This window comes from Patagioenas fasciata, chromosome 2, assembly GCF_037038585.1.
Source record: "Patagioenas fasciata isolate bPatFas1 chromosome 2, bPatFas1.hap1, whole genome shotgun sequence".
NCBI classification, from domain to species: Eukaryota; Metazoa; Chordata; class Aves; order Columbiformes; family Columbidae; genus Patagioenas; species Patagioenas fasciata.
The window spans coordinates 143,315,535-143,332,171 of NC_092521.1; the positions used below are offsets into that span (position 1 = coordinate 143,315,535).

Consider the following 16,637-nt stretch of genomic DNA (forward strand, 5'->3'; position numbering starts at 1 on the left):
TTTCTTTTTTTACCCATTGTAGAAGATGGAAATGAAATTTGAAAGCAGGAGCACCTGATTTTGGAGGAAGAAGACAAAGATGAGGAAAATTGATCCACATGCTTAAGCTGCGGGTGAGACAGGACATTCTGAGTTTTGAGACAGACTTCAAAGAAACAGAGAAGTGATACTTTAAATGCTACTAGCACCATCAAAGTTCAAGTATTGGAAAGATACTCTGTAATAATAATTAGCACCACTGTATTTTTGAGTGGAACTGAAAGTACCTCGGATCATATGGAGAAGTACCTACAAAAGATGTGGATCACACTTGACTTAGTGTATGAGGTAGTTTAAACCTTTGTAAGTTGTGGTTTTAAACTTCCTCTGTGGAAGATATTCAAAGGCCACAAGTGGTGCAAACTTTCATGATTTTTTATTTTGTTTATTTTTTTTTTTTCTTTACAAAGGTTGACATTTCCCAAAGCAAGGTGTTAAATCCTGAAAGACTTCCAAGTCCTTTTGGGGCTGTATTAAATTTCATTGCACAATGCTCCAATCAATTCTTCTCCTTCTCTTTCGCCCAGAGTTTAAGCAAGTAGATGAACAGAAGAAATGGAAGGAGTCAGCTTTCATTATAAAAAGAAATGACAAGAGAATAATTTGGGAGAGGCTTTAAGTTAATTTTAGTTCATTCATTTGAAACAGACTGGGCCAATGTCCACACCAAATTCTTGGTCAACGCCGCCAATATCCAAAGGTGCAATGTCAAGGATGGGCAAGCGAGATGGTTTATTTGTTCTGTATTCAATAATTGTTTTGCCCCACTTATTGTTCTTTTTCTGCAAGAGAAGATTCATTACAATTGTTATTGCATTGTTCATAGTACTGAGAATTGTTTCACCTGAATGGATAATTTTTGAAAGAATTTCACACTAATTTTGCTGAACATTGTTTGCAAGTCAGATACCCATGTCCAATTATTTAGATCTCTGATACAGAGAAAATATTTACATTAATCTTCTGAAGTCATATGTGTGATGCTTTACATGAACTACCATATTATTCACACTGACGTTAAATCCTCAGAGAACCCTGCCTGAGTTTTTCAGGACTTAAAGATCCTCTCCCTCCCATAGCTTGTCATCAGTCTTCAGCTTACACAGGATCTGGGTCTGGTCCCTCTGAAAAGCTTTTTCTTTTTCCTTGCCACACTGCACAGCAGAAGGTGGCTTTGTTTGTACTCCACTCCTTCCCACTTGTTAAAGATCTGGCATAGTTTGTTTTGTAAGCTATTTATCTTCATTGCATAAAATTTTGCTGGTCTGACTGAGAATCTAATTCTGAAACTCTGTTCCTCATCATGTGCTTAAGCATGGGCAATCATGCTGCCCATGGTTTCTGCGTTACTTACAGAGCAGCCATCCTCGAGAACACTGAAAGTGAATCTGCTGTTGCCTTCAGCTCGTAGCTCAACATCATTGGATCCCTGCAGTATAACAGCCTTTTTAAGATTGCCAGTTTCCTCATCCATGTAGGCAATGCTGTTCTTGCAGTGGTAGGTGATGTTCTGGGAGGCGTGGTTGGCCAGCAGACGCATGAAGGCAAGTTGGGTGGCCATATCCTTTGAGGTGACTCCTTCATCATTGTATTCAAACTGGAAAACAGAAAGGAACCCGGTCAGTTGTATTGCTGGGGAATGGTGGATGTTTGTAGTGGAAGTATGTGATATTTGTTCTAGGAACAGGAGAAAAAATAATCACATAAGTCTGTGCTCACTTGTCTATTGCAACTAAAGAGCATCAAATAAAACTAGTAGGAGGTAGGTTGAAAACCAGACATGACTGGATGTAGTCAATTAAATTGTAGAAATTGGTTCCAAGATGGGGTGTTAACAGTTTATGTGGAGTCTAAGACAAGATCACACAAGTTCAAGGAAATCTATTGTTTGCGTAGATAGACAGAAACAATGCCTGTCTCAAGAAAACCCCCAAATCTTTTTTTTTTTTTTTAGTTTAATAGAATAGTGTCTGTGGATGTTACAAATATTTACTTCATTCTTATATTCTTTTACAGGATCTACTTTTAGCCACTGTAAAAAACAGGATGCCAGACTACCCTGGACCCTTGTTCTGAGCCAGTGTCATCAGCCTTATGTTCTTTTACTATAGATCTTGGACACTGTGATTTCATCACAACATCAACTCAATTTCATTTAAGAATTATGTAATTACATCTCCTTAGATGTACAGAAGCTATATATTTGCAGTTGGCTAGTACAGTGTCTAATGTGCCAGTACGTTCATTTCTCGCTTCTAATTACACCGGTAATTCTGAAGGTTACGGTGGCATACACTCAGGGTCTGTGGTGTGTAATATAAATATCTTTCCAGGAACAGTGTCATATGTAAAAAATCTCACTTAAAACAAGAAGCAAAGATATTTTTCTTACTTTTTCAGACAGTTTCTGGGCTGTCTTTATACTAATACACCATGTTTCAGTCCAGGCTTCCCTTGGCGATAGCCATTAGTCATATGGAATTGATCGTTTGCAGTCACCAATAAAAATTAGAACAATACTGAGAAATCCTTCTAGCAAATTGTGATCCTAACCAGAACTGGAGCTCTGTTCCCTTGAGATAAAAGGTAGTTCCCTTTTTCATATTTCTCCTCTAGGAGAGTTTATGTGTTTGCTTGCTGAGAGCCTGTGAATTGGGAATTCTTCAGACAGCGCTGTAGGAAATAATCATCCTCCCATAAATCACTTACCTGGGTGCCACCATTGATAGTTTCACCAAACCACACATGCTTCTTGTCCTTGGGATTCTTGTTGACATACCAGTTCTTAGCAGGAATATTGTCGGGATTGGCATGGATGCAAGTCGCACCAGTGGCAAAGTCACAGTATGCTCTAATGGCATCCGAAGAGCAGCCTTGGTTAGGGTCAATCCAGTAGAAGCCTGCGATTGAGGACAGAGATGCGAACAATAGTTCACTCAGCCTAACATTTGTGTTCAGTTTATATTCCTATATTTATATAGGAACTCAGAGGTCAGAAATATCACAACTAGGTACAATACTAAGGTGATAACTGGGATATGTATTTTAGATTGTTAATGTATAAGGAATTATATCCGAAAGCTGAGTTAAGTATTTTTGTATTATTTTGGAAAATTATTGCAATAATTTTGCAACAATGGCTATAAAGAACTTTTCAGAATGTCCTTACATCTATTTTCAGTGGAGGCAGAGAGAAATTAATTGGTCATTTAGTATTTTCACTGGGTGGCCAAGGATACCATTCATCAAAGAAAGGGAACTGCTCCCTGAGCCAGCAGGGGCAAACATCTGGCACTAACATACCGTTGCTCCATTCTGGGTGGCTAAGTCTTAGGTCACGGCAGGTGCGAGCTGGGTTCTTTCTGGAGCCTTCTGGAGTCAGCAGGGTTTCAATTTGGTTGTTCAAAGTTTTCAGAGTGGCATCAACTTCATAATCCTTGGGTCTGAGAGAAGGCTGATCAGCCCGGTAGTATTCTGCATCATAGCCAACTTCATATCCACCACCATTTGGACCAGGGGGACCAGGGGGACCAGGAGGACCAGGAGGACCCTAAAATTTTTCAAAAGCAAAAGACAAGCAGCATTCTATTACAGATATGGTTCTCTCAACTAAATGCTTCCACAAATGCATATTCCTACTTAACCCCTAGCATCCTGAGCTCCAATCTGAGGCAGCACATATGGACCCACCCTGTGGTGACTACTATGGGCCTCAAGCAGTAGAAGATGCACAGCATAGGACTACCACATCTTCTTTGTGTATTTGCTCTCTGGCCATAAGGAATGAACAAGGATTTCAGGTTTAGGCCTATCAGGGGAATGTTTAATGCTAAATACCAACAGACATTTGGAATTATTTTTTAATTTAATAAATAAATATTTTCCTAAACTGCTGAGGTTTTGAAATAATTGTCTTCTAACTGTGACATAAATATGTTTATTCAATTAACAACAATAAGTTATACTCACAGCAGGGCCTTGGCTACCATGAGAGCCACGCGCACCAGCAGGGCCAATAGGTCCAGGGAGACCATTGCGACCATCTTTACCAGGAGGACCAGAAGGACCAGGTGGACCCTAAAAGGAAACTCAAACAGTTTAATGACAGTAGAAAACACTACGAATAGAGATTCATATAAACAGGAGTGTATGTATATATTGCACAAAAGGAATGGGAGAGTTATTTGTATATGTTCTTAAATTCACATACCCTTGGGCCAGCAGGGCCGATATTACCAGGAGGACCTTGATCACCATGTTGGCCCTATTGGGAAAGATACATGGATAGTCATTAAAAAGATGCAGTGGCACATATTTGTATTAGCATGATTCATGGGGGAGATATTTGGGCTCAGAGAATGAGAATCTAGGGCTAATGACATTCATTAGCAGAGTTGGGGTATAAAATGTCGGTTTTTGGGAGGGAGGAGAGAGAACATAAAGAGGCATTCAAGAGAATACCTATAAAAGTCTCTATAATGTTTCTTCAGATTTTCAGAGAAGACTTAAAAACAAACGTCAGAATTCCTAAAGGGGATACCAGAATTTAAAAAGAAGAAAATCTACATGTTACTTCTGTTACTCTTTAACACAAAGCTTTACAATTTATGGCCAAAATAAGAAATAATATTTTTAAAAAGGCAGAGCTTTTTGAGCTCTGTGCAGGCCAAATGCAGTTGAGTTTCAGGACAACTAATGCTACTCACAGTTCTAAAGCCAACTATCAATGGCAATATGAAAACTCATCATTTTGTCTGAAGACAGTTGAGTGTTAAAGAGAATCTCATGGCCTTTGAAAGATTATACAGAATGCAGTAAGTGGTATCAACCTGCTGGGTTGTGCATATGTAGTTGCACACTAGGGTGACCTTATTTCCTTTTTTTGCTCTTTATATTGAAAATACTGAAAATCATTTACTTACAGCAAGACCAGGAAGACCCTGCAATCCATTGTGTCCCTTCAAGCCAGGCAGACCTCTTGGACCCTTATCACCAGGTAGACCTTTCTCACCACGTGGACCTTGTGGGCCCTAGGAAGCGATATAGGTGTATGAGAAATAAAATAGAAGGCTTCAAGTATGTACCACTGTCAAAGCAAGAATTAAGCATGAGCATTCTACATTATGCCATAGGTTGCTCCTGTTATACATATATATATATATATACACACACACACAGAGTGTTAACATACCCAGGAAGAGTGTCAATCTCAAAAGCTTCAGGATTGCTCCCATACAAGAGGACACTCATCTTAATTCTAGGTCTATAAATATTTCCAGCTCCTTAAACACTACTTTTTTGGACCCATATCTCAAGCACAGTCATGAGTCCTTATTAATAAAGCATGTTTTCTCTTCTTGTGTCAATGTGGTATTGTATTTAGAAATCAGACTTACAGCAAGACCTCTTGGACCAAAAGCACCAGCAGGACCCACAACACCAGCAGGACCCTGAAACAGGAATAGAAAAATGCTTGTCACTGCTGTATATTATACCTAAGAAAGATTCCATGCTCAACACATCTTTGCAGAAAGCAAAGTAATTATCCATGTATTGTAGGGACTTGAGGTATAATGTGTATATATGATGGACAAATGTTAGTGCTGTGTTAATAAAAAAAATTAAGGTCTTATCAACTTACAGGTTCACCACGGTTTCCAGGCTTTCCAGCAGGACCAACTTGGCCATGAGGACCAGGAGCACCCAGTGCACCACTGGGACCAGGGCTACCAGGAGCTCCACGCTCTCCCTGGGAACAAAGGAGTAGAAAGGGACAGATGGTGTGTTACTACTGACTTACACATACTGGAGTATTTCTTTCATGATTACGAAATAAAATAACAAGTTACCTTGAAGCCAGGAGCACCATCACGGCCTGGAGGACCATCATTTCCAGGGTTGCCCTGTTAAAATACCATGAAAAAAGCATTAAATTCCATCAACCTTCATCTCACATGGAACTGTGTGTCAGTCTAATTGCTCCCAATGAGAATAAGAAGACATTGAGATGGGATAGCATAAATTTTGACAATAAAAAAATGTTCCTTATAGATGCCACTCTCAAATCCCCTATATATATATATACTAAGTGGTCTCAGAAAAATAAGATGGCCTTTTAGGTCTTTGCAAGTTCAGTACAAGAAGAAAATTACTCAATTTTGCTATATTTCTCTGAGTGAAAAGGTCAAGACAATAGTGGTCTTCATACAGTTTGCACTCTTCTAAAAGTGAAACTTACTTGTTAGATGAAAAATGCCAGTGGCGAGAAAAGGACTTACACAGTAGTGAAGCTAAATTATTTGGTGTGGTACTTCACAAGCTTAAATGACTTCATTTGTGAATGTTTATTTCACTTCAACTGTTTCACTGTGTACGCTAGCAAAGCTTTTTTTTTTCCAGAAAATTCTCATGGAAGATAAATTTTATTTCTCTTTAATACTTCTAAAATAAAATTAATTTTCTCTGATCTCTTTGAAATCCTGTGAGTTTCAGGACTCGCAGGAGTCCTTTGTTAACAATACTTCAGGTTATCAAATAAGTTTTTCTGATAAGGTCCAGAGAAAGCTTTATATAGTTATCCTTACAGGAGACAAGATAACATGTTAACACTTTAACTGTTCTTATAGTGTAAGTAATGTATAACCACTGTATGGATAACTTTCTTCAAGGTGAACTACTAACTTGGATGGTTAAATTGGATGGGTAAGTTTATTTGCTGCTCTGTGTAGAACTGCGATCAGGACCCTGTCCTGCAAGTAATGACCCATAAGGCAGGGCAGCAGAGGGAGCAGTTTGTTCCACTCCAGTGTTCCCACATTCCCCCTTCTGCACAGGACTCAGATCTTCACCTGCACTGATCTCTGCTGTTCAGCAGAACCGACCACACAGGCCTGAGTTTGTTCCATCATTTTTTTAGCCTACAAATACACTTCACATTTTGTGGTGACAGAATGCACATTGGGAAACATTATCTAGTTGAGCCACAATGTTAAAGTGTATCCGTTTTGTTAGAGCTCCAAAGTAGTGCTGAGTGTTGCGCATGTCCAGTAACTGAATTCCAACATTTTGTGCAATGTGTTTCATATACCTTCTGAGTGGGCCTAAAGTTAAATAACACTTTGTCTTTAATGCCACAAATCATGAGATCCCTCAACTGGCTGCAGTTTCTATACTTCCCTGAAAGATATGTATATTGCATCTAATATGATGCTTATGAAAATTTGCTGCTAACAAGCTTTCCTCATATATTCCTAGCAGAATAACCTCCAGTCGCATCTGCTTGTTCTGTCTGTCTTTGGCTCAGAATAGAAGAAAGCAATCCTGAAGAGGAAATAAGACGTAGCTTACATCACGACCAGCTTCACCAGGAGCACCATTTGGACCAGGAGAACCCACAGGACCAGAGGGACCACGGGCACCAGGAGGACCAGCAACACCCAGAGGACCAGGTTCACCCTAAATACAGGAACAGTGATAACAAAATGTGACATTATAATACAACACAATCAGTCTTACAGAACTTTTGGCCTATATCTAAGAGAAACGTTTTTCTGCAATCAATTTTGGAAATGAAACAGATCCATGACACAAGAAACATATCTATACCAAATATTATCTTCATTCTAAACGTTCTACCTCTTCTATCAGAAACCTCTGATTCCATTCAAAAATATGCTCACCTGCAGACACAAGTCTTGTTTGTCTGCAGCAAGCAATCATTCCTTCTACCGCTCTAAGTCTGTGAGGTCCATATCCTCTGTTTGCAGCAGCAATGGAAACAGCAGATTCCATATCTCCTTTTCCTTGGTTTCCCTTAAGAGGAGACCTCAACTTTTTTCTCTACATCTGTCTGTTTAAATGAGTTAACTAGCCATATACTCACTGTTGCTCCAGAGATCCCTGGAAGACCACGTTCTCCCCGAGAGCCAGGCAGCCCAAGGATACCAGGAGCACCAAGAATACCTTGAGGACCTGGGGCACCAGGAGGACCCTATGACATGAAGAGAATACTATTTATATTAAAAGAGAAAAAGAAAATTTTTATGGCACTTCACATTTCTCATTTGATTTGCTCTACAACAGTATCAACTGCTTTTCAAGGATCTCAATGTGTGTTAACGCTAGATCCTAGAAACTGCAACCGAGCCGTATGACTTTAAACTACAAAGCTAAATAACTGTAAGAACGTAAAGCTGGTTATACTCCCCTCACAACTGTTTTCCAGTAAAAATGCTGTTTAAGAACAACACTATACACGTTTTTTCCCATCCCATTCAATAACAGTGGGTGGTGCATAAAAATTGGGGTGTTAAGTGCGGAGAGGATGACTGTGTGAGGGGATTCCATAGCAAAGAGACTGACCATCTTAGACTGATCCTGAGACAGCCTTAGAAGATCTCTTAGGTGGTATCTGACATCTCCAAACAACCCTTAGAGCTCTCTATTGACCATTTGAAAGGTAAAGGTTGTCTAGTCAAGTGACTTTTCCATTTCCTTGAAATTTGAGCATACATGGCGGTAAACTTGGCATAAGTAATCATCCTGACAGATTACCCAAAATTATTATCCTAATTTATGGTCAGACCTACTAGTTCAATTACATTTTTCACAACTCAAATTAAATTAGAAAATAAAAATTAGAAAATGTATTGCTTTATACTGGACATTAAAGGGGAAATTTTCAATTGCCACTTTCAAAATTTTAATGTAGATGTCTGACAATGACACTGAAGATTTCATTCTTAGCTGCAACTTCTGCAGATCACAGAAGAAATTTGTATAATTTTTTGAGAAAGACAGAGTGTTATTTCACACAAATACATACATCCATAAGACAGAAATATGTCTGATTTTAAAAATTTCAGTAATTCTGGATGTGCAAGCTTAAAGGCACTCAACATTAATTAATTTATTTGCATAATTCTAAGCCACCCAGGGGCCAGACAACTTTGACCTTGTGATCCCCTCAAATTAGTGTTTCTGATGCAGAAATGAATAGAGATTGTTCTAAATGAATGTTCACATGTTCCTTCTTTTTCCATCCATAATGCTCAATTTCAAAGCAGGAGACTCTGCTTCCCGTTCTCAGACTAAGTAGCAATTTCTTCTGCAGTTAGCCTTTTGCTTTCACATGGGCTACTTGCAGAGAAAGATGCAATTCACCATAAGAAAAAGAAAAAGAAAAAAAAGGTAAAAACCTGACCCTGAGATCAGGTTCACTTCCTCTGGTATATTTGTCAAACATGTCTATAAACAATTGCTTGAGTCTCAGTGGAGCTTCTACTTAAAAGCTTTGCTAAATCTCAGGATAAAAGTGGAAAGCTCTTCACAGATTCTCAAAGTATCTTAGAAGCCATAGTATTTATATGAAGAAAAACATTTTTAATGAGATACCATGCTCAGTAACTTACAGCAGCACCAGCCTCTCCAGCGGGACCTTTCTCACCAGCGAAACCAGGTGGGCCAGCGATACCTTGTTCACCAGTACGGCCAACTGGACCAACATCACCACGTAGACCTCTAGCACCATCTTTACCAGCTGGGCCAGGAGGACCAGGGGGACCAGTGATGCCCTAGGATTGAGTATGAATATATCATTACAATATAGACCCATTTAGTGGGAGAGCAGAGATAAGTTTCATTTTATAAACACTACAAAAATCGTGCTTTGCAATAAACAGGTTATCAGCTGTTTTGAAGCAGCAGCTTCTGTTGCTTTTGTTGTCAGTAGATAGGTGTAATCAGTAGAATTACTGGACTGAGATTTTTTTCTTTACTCAGCACAGGTAAAAGTGGCAAAATTTGGCAGGAAAGTAATGATTTGGCTCAGAAGACATTAATATAACTACAAGATCTATCAGAAAAACCTCTTCAAATTCAACAGGATTATTAGTTTTGGATACTGGGATTTAAAATACACTAAAATGTAGGGTTTCTAACAAAATAAGTGCCTTTTAGTAAAGGTCAGAAACACCTTTGAGAAGAAAACTACTAATGTTAATTTGAGATTAGAATTTTTGGCTGAAAAATAAAGACGCAAGGATTCACATTCCTAAAAACGAGAGGCTGCCCTACTTGAGACAGGAGCTGAAACTGCAGATACTTTAGAAAGCGTGGACAGAAGATAACCTTAACATTCTTTTTCAAATAGGACATGACTTTCTTATTCCACTCAGAATCAATGGCTACTCAGTTACTCACAGTGAACAAAAGCAAAAGAAACACGGATTTTTACAAATGTTGGGCACCTCAAGATGCAGAGGGATGCTTGGTGGATTATAAAAAAAAAAACAAAAACAAAAAACCAACCAAAAACTAAATGCATAACTCCCACTCTGGGAATTTAAACAGTTTAGAGACTTCTTATCTCATTCAGTCCTCTAAGGACCTAAGGTGATTTCAGTGCAGTTAGAATTAGCATTCATGTAACACAAATGAGGATTATCTCTAACTGGTGCAACTTCTGATTTATCTCCCATTAGAACTTCTTCACGAGTTACTTACAGCAGGGCCAGGAGGACCAACTCTTCCAGCAGCACCGGGGAAACCAGTCATGCCCTAAAAATAAAAGTGAAAAAGAAGATTTGATTTAAAGGAAACAATGACTTTATAAAAAGCAACAATGTCAGTGCCAAGAGTCTGAAGACTTACAGGAGGACCAGCATCACCACGAGGGCCAGCAGGACCAGCAGCACCAGCGGGACCCTATGTATGAAGGATTGAAAAAGACGAATGAATCAAGCAAACACTGTTAATCTTCCCTATCTAGAATAATGGCTCCATCTCACTCTCATTGAAATTAAGGGAAATTTTGCTTTTTTAACAGGAGCAGGACTTGGTCTAAAACCACAATTCCTGTCCTGATACTAGGGTAGTGAATTCTCACAGACATTTAAAATCAGTATCGTAAGGACTGAGAAGAGTTGCTTAAGGCATTTATAATTCAAACGAATTTGCCTTGCAACTGTTACGTCCATCTAAGAAAATCTGAAAGCCAAAATGTGAAAGACACAGTAAAGTAAAGAACAGCGAGTCCTCTGTTTGCACTGTATGACTAATAATAGCCATATAGTGCAAGGATTTGGTGTTGCTCTATTAGAATGATACAGTAGGAACCTCAAGCCATGTTATCTTGCACTACTTTACAGTACTTGAAATACCAGGGTATGACTTTCTGTATAATTTCAACCAGTTTCCCAGTAATGCGCTGCATGTATGTGAAGTAATATATACCTTTGGGCTAGAAAGGTGTTAGCACATGAAAAGCCTGCATGCAAGTGAGTGCACAGACAAATTTGCACATTTGCTTTTGGATGACTGGGTCTGAAAGCCTGAAAGTGACAGAATGTCCTGTCTTTGAGAGGAAGATACCATCATCCTCAGCTCAGAACTTACCCACAATCACCCCCTGAATGGTCCAAGATATACTGATTTTGCTTATCTTCAGGGCAAGTTGATTTTTTTTTCTCTTCATTTCAGTTCCAGACTTACAATCTGAGCCCACATAAATAGATTGACAAAGTTTATATAATGTGTGAATATCACTATGGTGACTTTCCTCACAGCCTAGTTTGAAGTTTTGTTTCTTTTTTTAATTATCTTTTCAAAATTCAAGGGTACCATATTGCTTGTATAGCAGAGTTAGGAACCAGAGACAGTGCACTTACTGGTGGTCCAGAAGCACCAATTGGGCCAATAGCACCTGTTGGTCCACTTTCACCCTTAGGTCCCTTAGGCCCACGCTCGCCTTTAGCACCAGGCTGACCAGCTGCACCCTATGGGCAGAAAAACATATAGAGCAAGGAGTTGGAAAAGCATGCACAGAAAATACAGCAATGGTGTGGCATCCATAGGAGGACAGCACAAACAATACTCACAGGAGGTCCAGCAAATCCACTAGGACCTACGGGACCAGGCTCACCGCGCTCACCCTAAAGAGAGGACAAGGAAGAGAGGACTAGTTGGAATGGGCTTTAAAAGGGTATCTTTCTCAATATCATGTTTCTGACACAGGAACAGTGGTAGGAATTGGTACTTACAGGGATACCACGTGCACCAGCAGGACCAGCAGGACCAGCAGAACCTGCTTCACCCTAAAACAGATTTCCAAAACGTTATGACATCACTGCAGTCAAAACAGGGGTGATCTTGTGGTACAGACCATTTGGCAATGGAGAGAGTGCTACTGAAAATGCTTCTGTTTTGACTCACCCTGTATTTATAATTTCTAATAATACTCAGACAGGATAAAGAATCATTCTGAGCTAATGTGTGGTTGTTCATCACCATATCAAAAGCTCTTCTCACAGTGTGAGGAGGATTGTGAGATTAGCCTCAGCTGGGAAGAATTCAGACAAAGCCTACATCAGAATCTTCTCCCCATAAAACCCACTGCCATGTAGATGTGTATCTCTTTCCTGCCCTTTTAGGAAGAGGTTTGGGGTGCTATGGGAAACTTCACTGAATAGCTCTACAGTCCCAATAACACTTGCACCCCTAATCTGAAAAACTTGCAGAACTCATGCACACTAGAAAGATGGAACTGTTTTTTACAGAACTCCTCATCTTAAATATCCATGCATAGGTAAACTGCATAAACAAACAAGACACTTTTTCATTCAAAGACTAGACTTACCCGGTCACCAGCACCACCAGCGGGGCCAGGAGCACCAATAGCACCAGGGAGACCCTATAGGTCAAGAGACAGGACGTCATTTCTAACAAAATGTAAGCAGGAGTGACTATTAATATTTTTTCTCTTTCCTCCCAGAGACAGGTGTGCAACTTTCTTCCAGCTGTTTTCAATATAAAGGACACATGATTTTATAAAACAAAGTCTATTCAGCTGTTTTCCTTCCAAAGTACAAAGCCTAGGACCAAACAGCTAAAACCTCAAATTAATGATCATTTTGTGTGGCTTTGCAGGCTGCCTTTAAAATTAGCTGTCTGGGCTGAGCCCATAGCGTTAAACAGGATAATGTCACACTGAATAACTGTCTATAACATACAAGGCTCTCCACTGACGTCGTTTCTCTGCTTGTGTGCATGAGAAGTTATCATTTTTCTCTCCCCCCAGATTCAAACATCCCTGGACAAAGGACAAAAAATCATATTGATTTGTATCAAAAGTGAGCAGATATAAGAAAAAATGCAATGCAGTGGGAGATATGTCGTGAACATCCTTTTCAGTCACTCAAGTTCTGAGGCTTAGCAAGGTAAACTCAAATAGAACCAAAAGATACTTACACGAGCACCATCTCTTCCTGTTGCACCAGCATCACCTCTCAGACCTGGAGGACCCTAGAATACACAGAGGGGAAGAAAAAAGCATTCTTTTATATATATATGTATTCTAAATTATGAATGTAAATCCCCCCTCAAAATCACTTTGCTTTTGGTTGAGAAATAACCACATGTAAAAATTATTTTGGGTATTCATGTTTTACTTTCTATTCAAAACAGGAAAAGAACTGTTAAAAACAATTATGTCATAGGAGTGATCACAAAATGACATATGTTGTGTATAACAAAAAGTTACATCCAGGCCATCACTAGCATTAAGAAATCAGGCCTGCACTCTATCTCCTTTTTTAATATATCCTACTCTTCTGCATTAATCTGCATATTAGTACATAGTGTTTTATAAAAAGTTGCAAACAGCATTCATCTTAATTTCCTTACAATTTCATTTATGCTAAATGACTATGGATTTTTTTAGTCAAAACAAATAAAGCAATTCTAGAAATTTCAGTTTACAGTTTAAATAATGAACAGAAGAGAATATGGAATGAGATGTACATTAAAAGATAAAAATTGATTTATAGATAATTTTATAGATAAAGCAGAGGTAGCAACAGGGCTTGCAACCAGATTTCACAGCTTTATATAAAGGCTTACACTGGCTAAAATGTTTTCTGGTTTTATAGACAGCTGATTTTTGTAACCGATTTACTTATATCATAGTCACTGCACCTGGAGTAGTCAAGGATTGGATCAGAGACTCAGTCCTTTGTGACTAGTAGGCACACTCCTACTATAAAGCCTGTACTCAAAGACAGCTTTAGTATTTCTGTGGTAAAGATAAGCTCATTGTTAACCAATCCTGTGAAGCACTAACTGCCACTTAAACCAATTCCAAATATTGAGCAAAGATCAAAATACAACCTTAGAAAATAGTCAGTCCGTTGGACCAACAAACCCTTGACTTATTCACTACTAATGAGTCATCATGTAATACAGTTTCACAGTAAATAAGTCACATGGAGGTAACCTGCATTTTTTTTTAAGTTCATGAAATCCAAACATCTCCCAACCTGTACATGCCATAACAAAGCAGGTTAGACCATCCACCTTACCTTTTCACCCTTGCCTCCTGGAACACCAGCAACACCTCTCTCTCCTGGGATTCCACCAGGGCCAGCAGGACCAGGACCACCAGCAGGACCAGCATTGCCAGGCTCACCCTGCAAGCAACAGCATATCATGTAAGACAGGTCGAATCATTCACACAATTTTGAACAAAATTTTGTCTTTACGACTTTGACCATCATTCTGCTTGCTTATAAACAGTGTGAAGTAGCAGCATTTCATCTTAAGATATTCTATTTTTACTTTTTCAGCTAGTGAAGGTGCCAGATGTGAACACTGCTTCTGTGGGCTCCTGAGCTTTGGGGTGTCCCATATTCTAAACTGAACTTTTGTGGAGAGACTACCCACAAAATATCTTGAAAACTAAGCCACATATTCAACTAGCATTGAGCCAACATTATTCTGGTAGATAATGGCTCATTATTGTGCTTATGTTTTGGGGAAAATACTGCTTAATTGACACAAGAACTTCCTGTTTATAAGGTGGGTCTCAATAGAAGTCAGCATGAATTTTGCCCAAAATATTGGGCCCTATCTTAAAACAGAACAATAGTATATCCAGGTGACAAGTTGTATTCAAAATGATCCCAAACCGCAGTTCTCCTGCCGTTGCCTATAGTGCTAAACTAAAACCTTTAATATTGGTGTGGACTAGCTGGAATGGAGCTTTACTATGTGAAGAAATGACCCAGTGGGTATATATGGTGTATAGGTAACTACCTGTTACTAGGAATCACTTCTGCTCTCAGGAAAGAGAGTTTTGGATTCACTTCATCAGGAATTCCACAGGGAGGCAATGGCAGCTGGAAAAGACGTACCTTGTTACCATCAGGACCTGGTGGGCCAGAGGGACCACGGCTTCCAATGGGACCAGCAGGACCAACAGCACCACTTTCACCAGGAGGACCACGTTCACCCTACAGGAGACAGTCTGATTTGAGTTTTTCCTGGAATTGTTCTGTAGCTTAAAGGCTTAAGAGCACTGACCAATAGAAATGACAATGCGACACATTTTTAGCTGAACAAACCTTTAAGAACTGTATTAGAACTGTGTGGATATTAACTAAACTGGACATAAGAATTGGCTCTAGCTTTTGTCAAAAACATAGCAAAGTTTAGTACTTAAGTCTTGCATCATCATAACACCTGACAATTAAAGTACAGGTACTTCTTGAACATGGATGTTGGCTGCTGTGCTCATTCTGGTAACAGTGTCTTGCATGCTATTGTCAAATGGAGCTTCTTATATGAATTTGAGACCACATAACAGATTCTAGTGAAATTAGAGGCACAGTAATTGGCAAACAATTATTTTTACAGTGGCAAATGCCTGGTGAATATTGGAGAAAAAAGGCTAAAGCATACTCATGTGACCTGTATGTTATACATGTTTAAGGATAAATTCTGAAACAGGTCATCTGGAGAAGCGGAGGTAGCCAGGATCTGGGCTTAAATGCACAATAGATCTAACAAAGGTAGAAATATCAGTTTTACTAAAGGCATCTCAAATTATCCCAGTGTGATCAAGCTGGACATCAGTGAATAATCTGATAAGGCATATTGGAGATTTTTAGTTATGTTGGAGAATCTAGGAGTTTGAATGAGAACTATAATGTGGCCAGAAAAATGACTCAGGGAGAAGTACCATACTGCTGAAACGTGCCAATGATGCAGAATGCTAACTTATGTTGTACAGATGTTCCCCAATTAATATATCTTTTCATTGTTTTAACATATATTTTGTTAATGACAAGAGAAGCAGAAAAGGAAGAAAGGTATTTATGAAATATGCAGATACCACAAAGGTGGAAGCTCTTGTTAAAAGGATGAAGGGCTGTCACAGTAGAAGTAGCACAAAATTCAGGAATGGAAAGTACCAGGCCATTTATTTAGGTACAAAAAATGAGTATTTGTGCTGTAAATGGGGGGATTCACCTGGTGAAAATGACAGAAGTGGAAAGGTGATATACCGTAGACAACGATATGACGCAGACATGAAAAAGGCACATGTGACGGGCACAAGCAGTGAGGTGTTTTTAGGAAGTGTTAATTTTGTTGTACAAAGTGTCAGTAAAACCTAATTTGGAGTACTGAATGAAATACACTCTGTCTGGGTACAAGATGCTTAAGATAAGCTAGACACAGATAAACGCTACTACAATGATACAGGGAACTTGGATAGATTAGCAATATGAAAGTTTAAAGAGGACATTGTTATTAATGCAGCCTCA

At 39.1% G+C, this 16,637-nt stretch overlaps 1 protein-coding gene across 1 annotated transcript in view; it reads right to left on the bottom strand.

The window, feature by feature from the left end:
- Nucleotides 1-396: 396 nt before the first annotated feature.
- The window catches only part of COL1A2 (collagen type I alpha 2 chain), a 39,862-nt gene continuing 23,621 nt past the window's right edge, over nt 397-16,637 (bottom strand). The window contains exons 31-52 of the mRNA XM_065829869.2: nt 15,225-15,323; nt 14,394-14,501; nt 13,285-13,338; nt 12,674-12,727; nt 12,078-12,131; nt 11,916-11,969; nt 11,706-11,813; nt 10,690-10,743; nt 10,543-10,596; nt 9,450-9,611; nt 7,922-8,029; nt 7,387-7,494; nt 5,889-5,942; nt 5,681-5,788; nt 5,436-5,489; nt 4,962-5,069; nt 4,250-4,303; nt 4,009-4,116; nt 3,343-3,589; nt 2,749-2,939; nt 1,394-1,636; nt 397-821 (exon numbers count right to left, since the gene is read on the bottom strand). Of these exons, the coding sequence (XP_065685941.1) occupies nt 675-821; nt 1,394-1,636; nt 2,749-2,939; nt 3,343-3,589; nt 4,009-4,116; nt 4,250-4,303; nt 4,962-5,069; nt 5,436-5,489; nt 5,681-5,788; nt 5,889-5,942; nt 7,387-7,494; nt 7,922-8,029; nt 9,450-9,611; nt 10,543-10,596; nt 10,690-10,743; nt 11,706-11,813; nt 11,916-11,969; nt 12,078-12,131; nt 12,674-12,727; nt 13,285-13,338; nt 14,394-14,501; nt 15,225-15,323 (2,331 nt within the window). The 3' untranslated portion in view covers nt 397-674. The remainder of the gene's footprint in view (nt 822-1,393; nt 1,637-2,748; nt 2,940-3,342; nt 3,590-4,008; nt 4,117-4,249; nt 4,304-4,961; nt 5,070-5,435; nt 5,490-5,680; nt 5,789-5,888; nt 5,943-7,386; nt 7,495-7,921; nt 8,030-9,449; nt 9,612-10,542; nt 10,597-10,689; nt 10,744-11,705; nt 11,814-11,915; nt 11,970-12,077; nt 12,132-12,673; nt 12,728-13,284; nt 13,339-14,393; nt 14,502-15,224; nt 15,324-16,637) is intronic.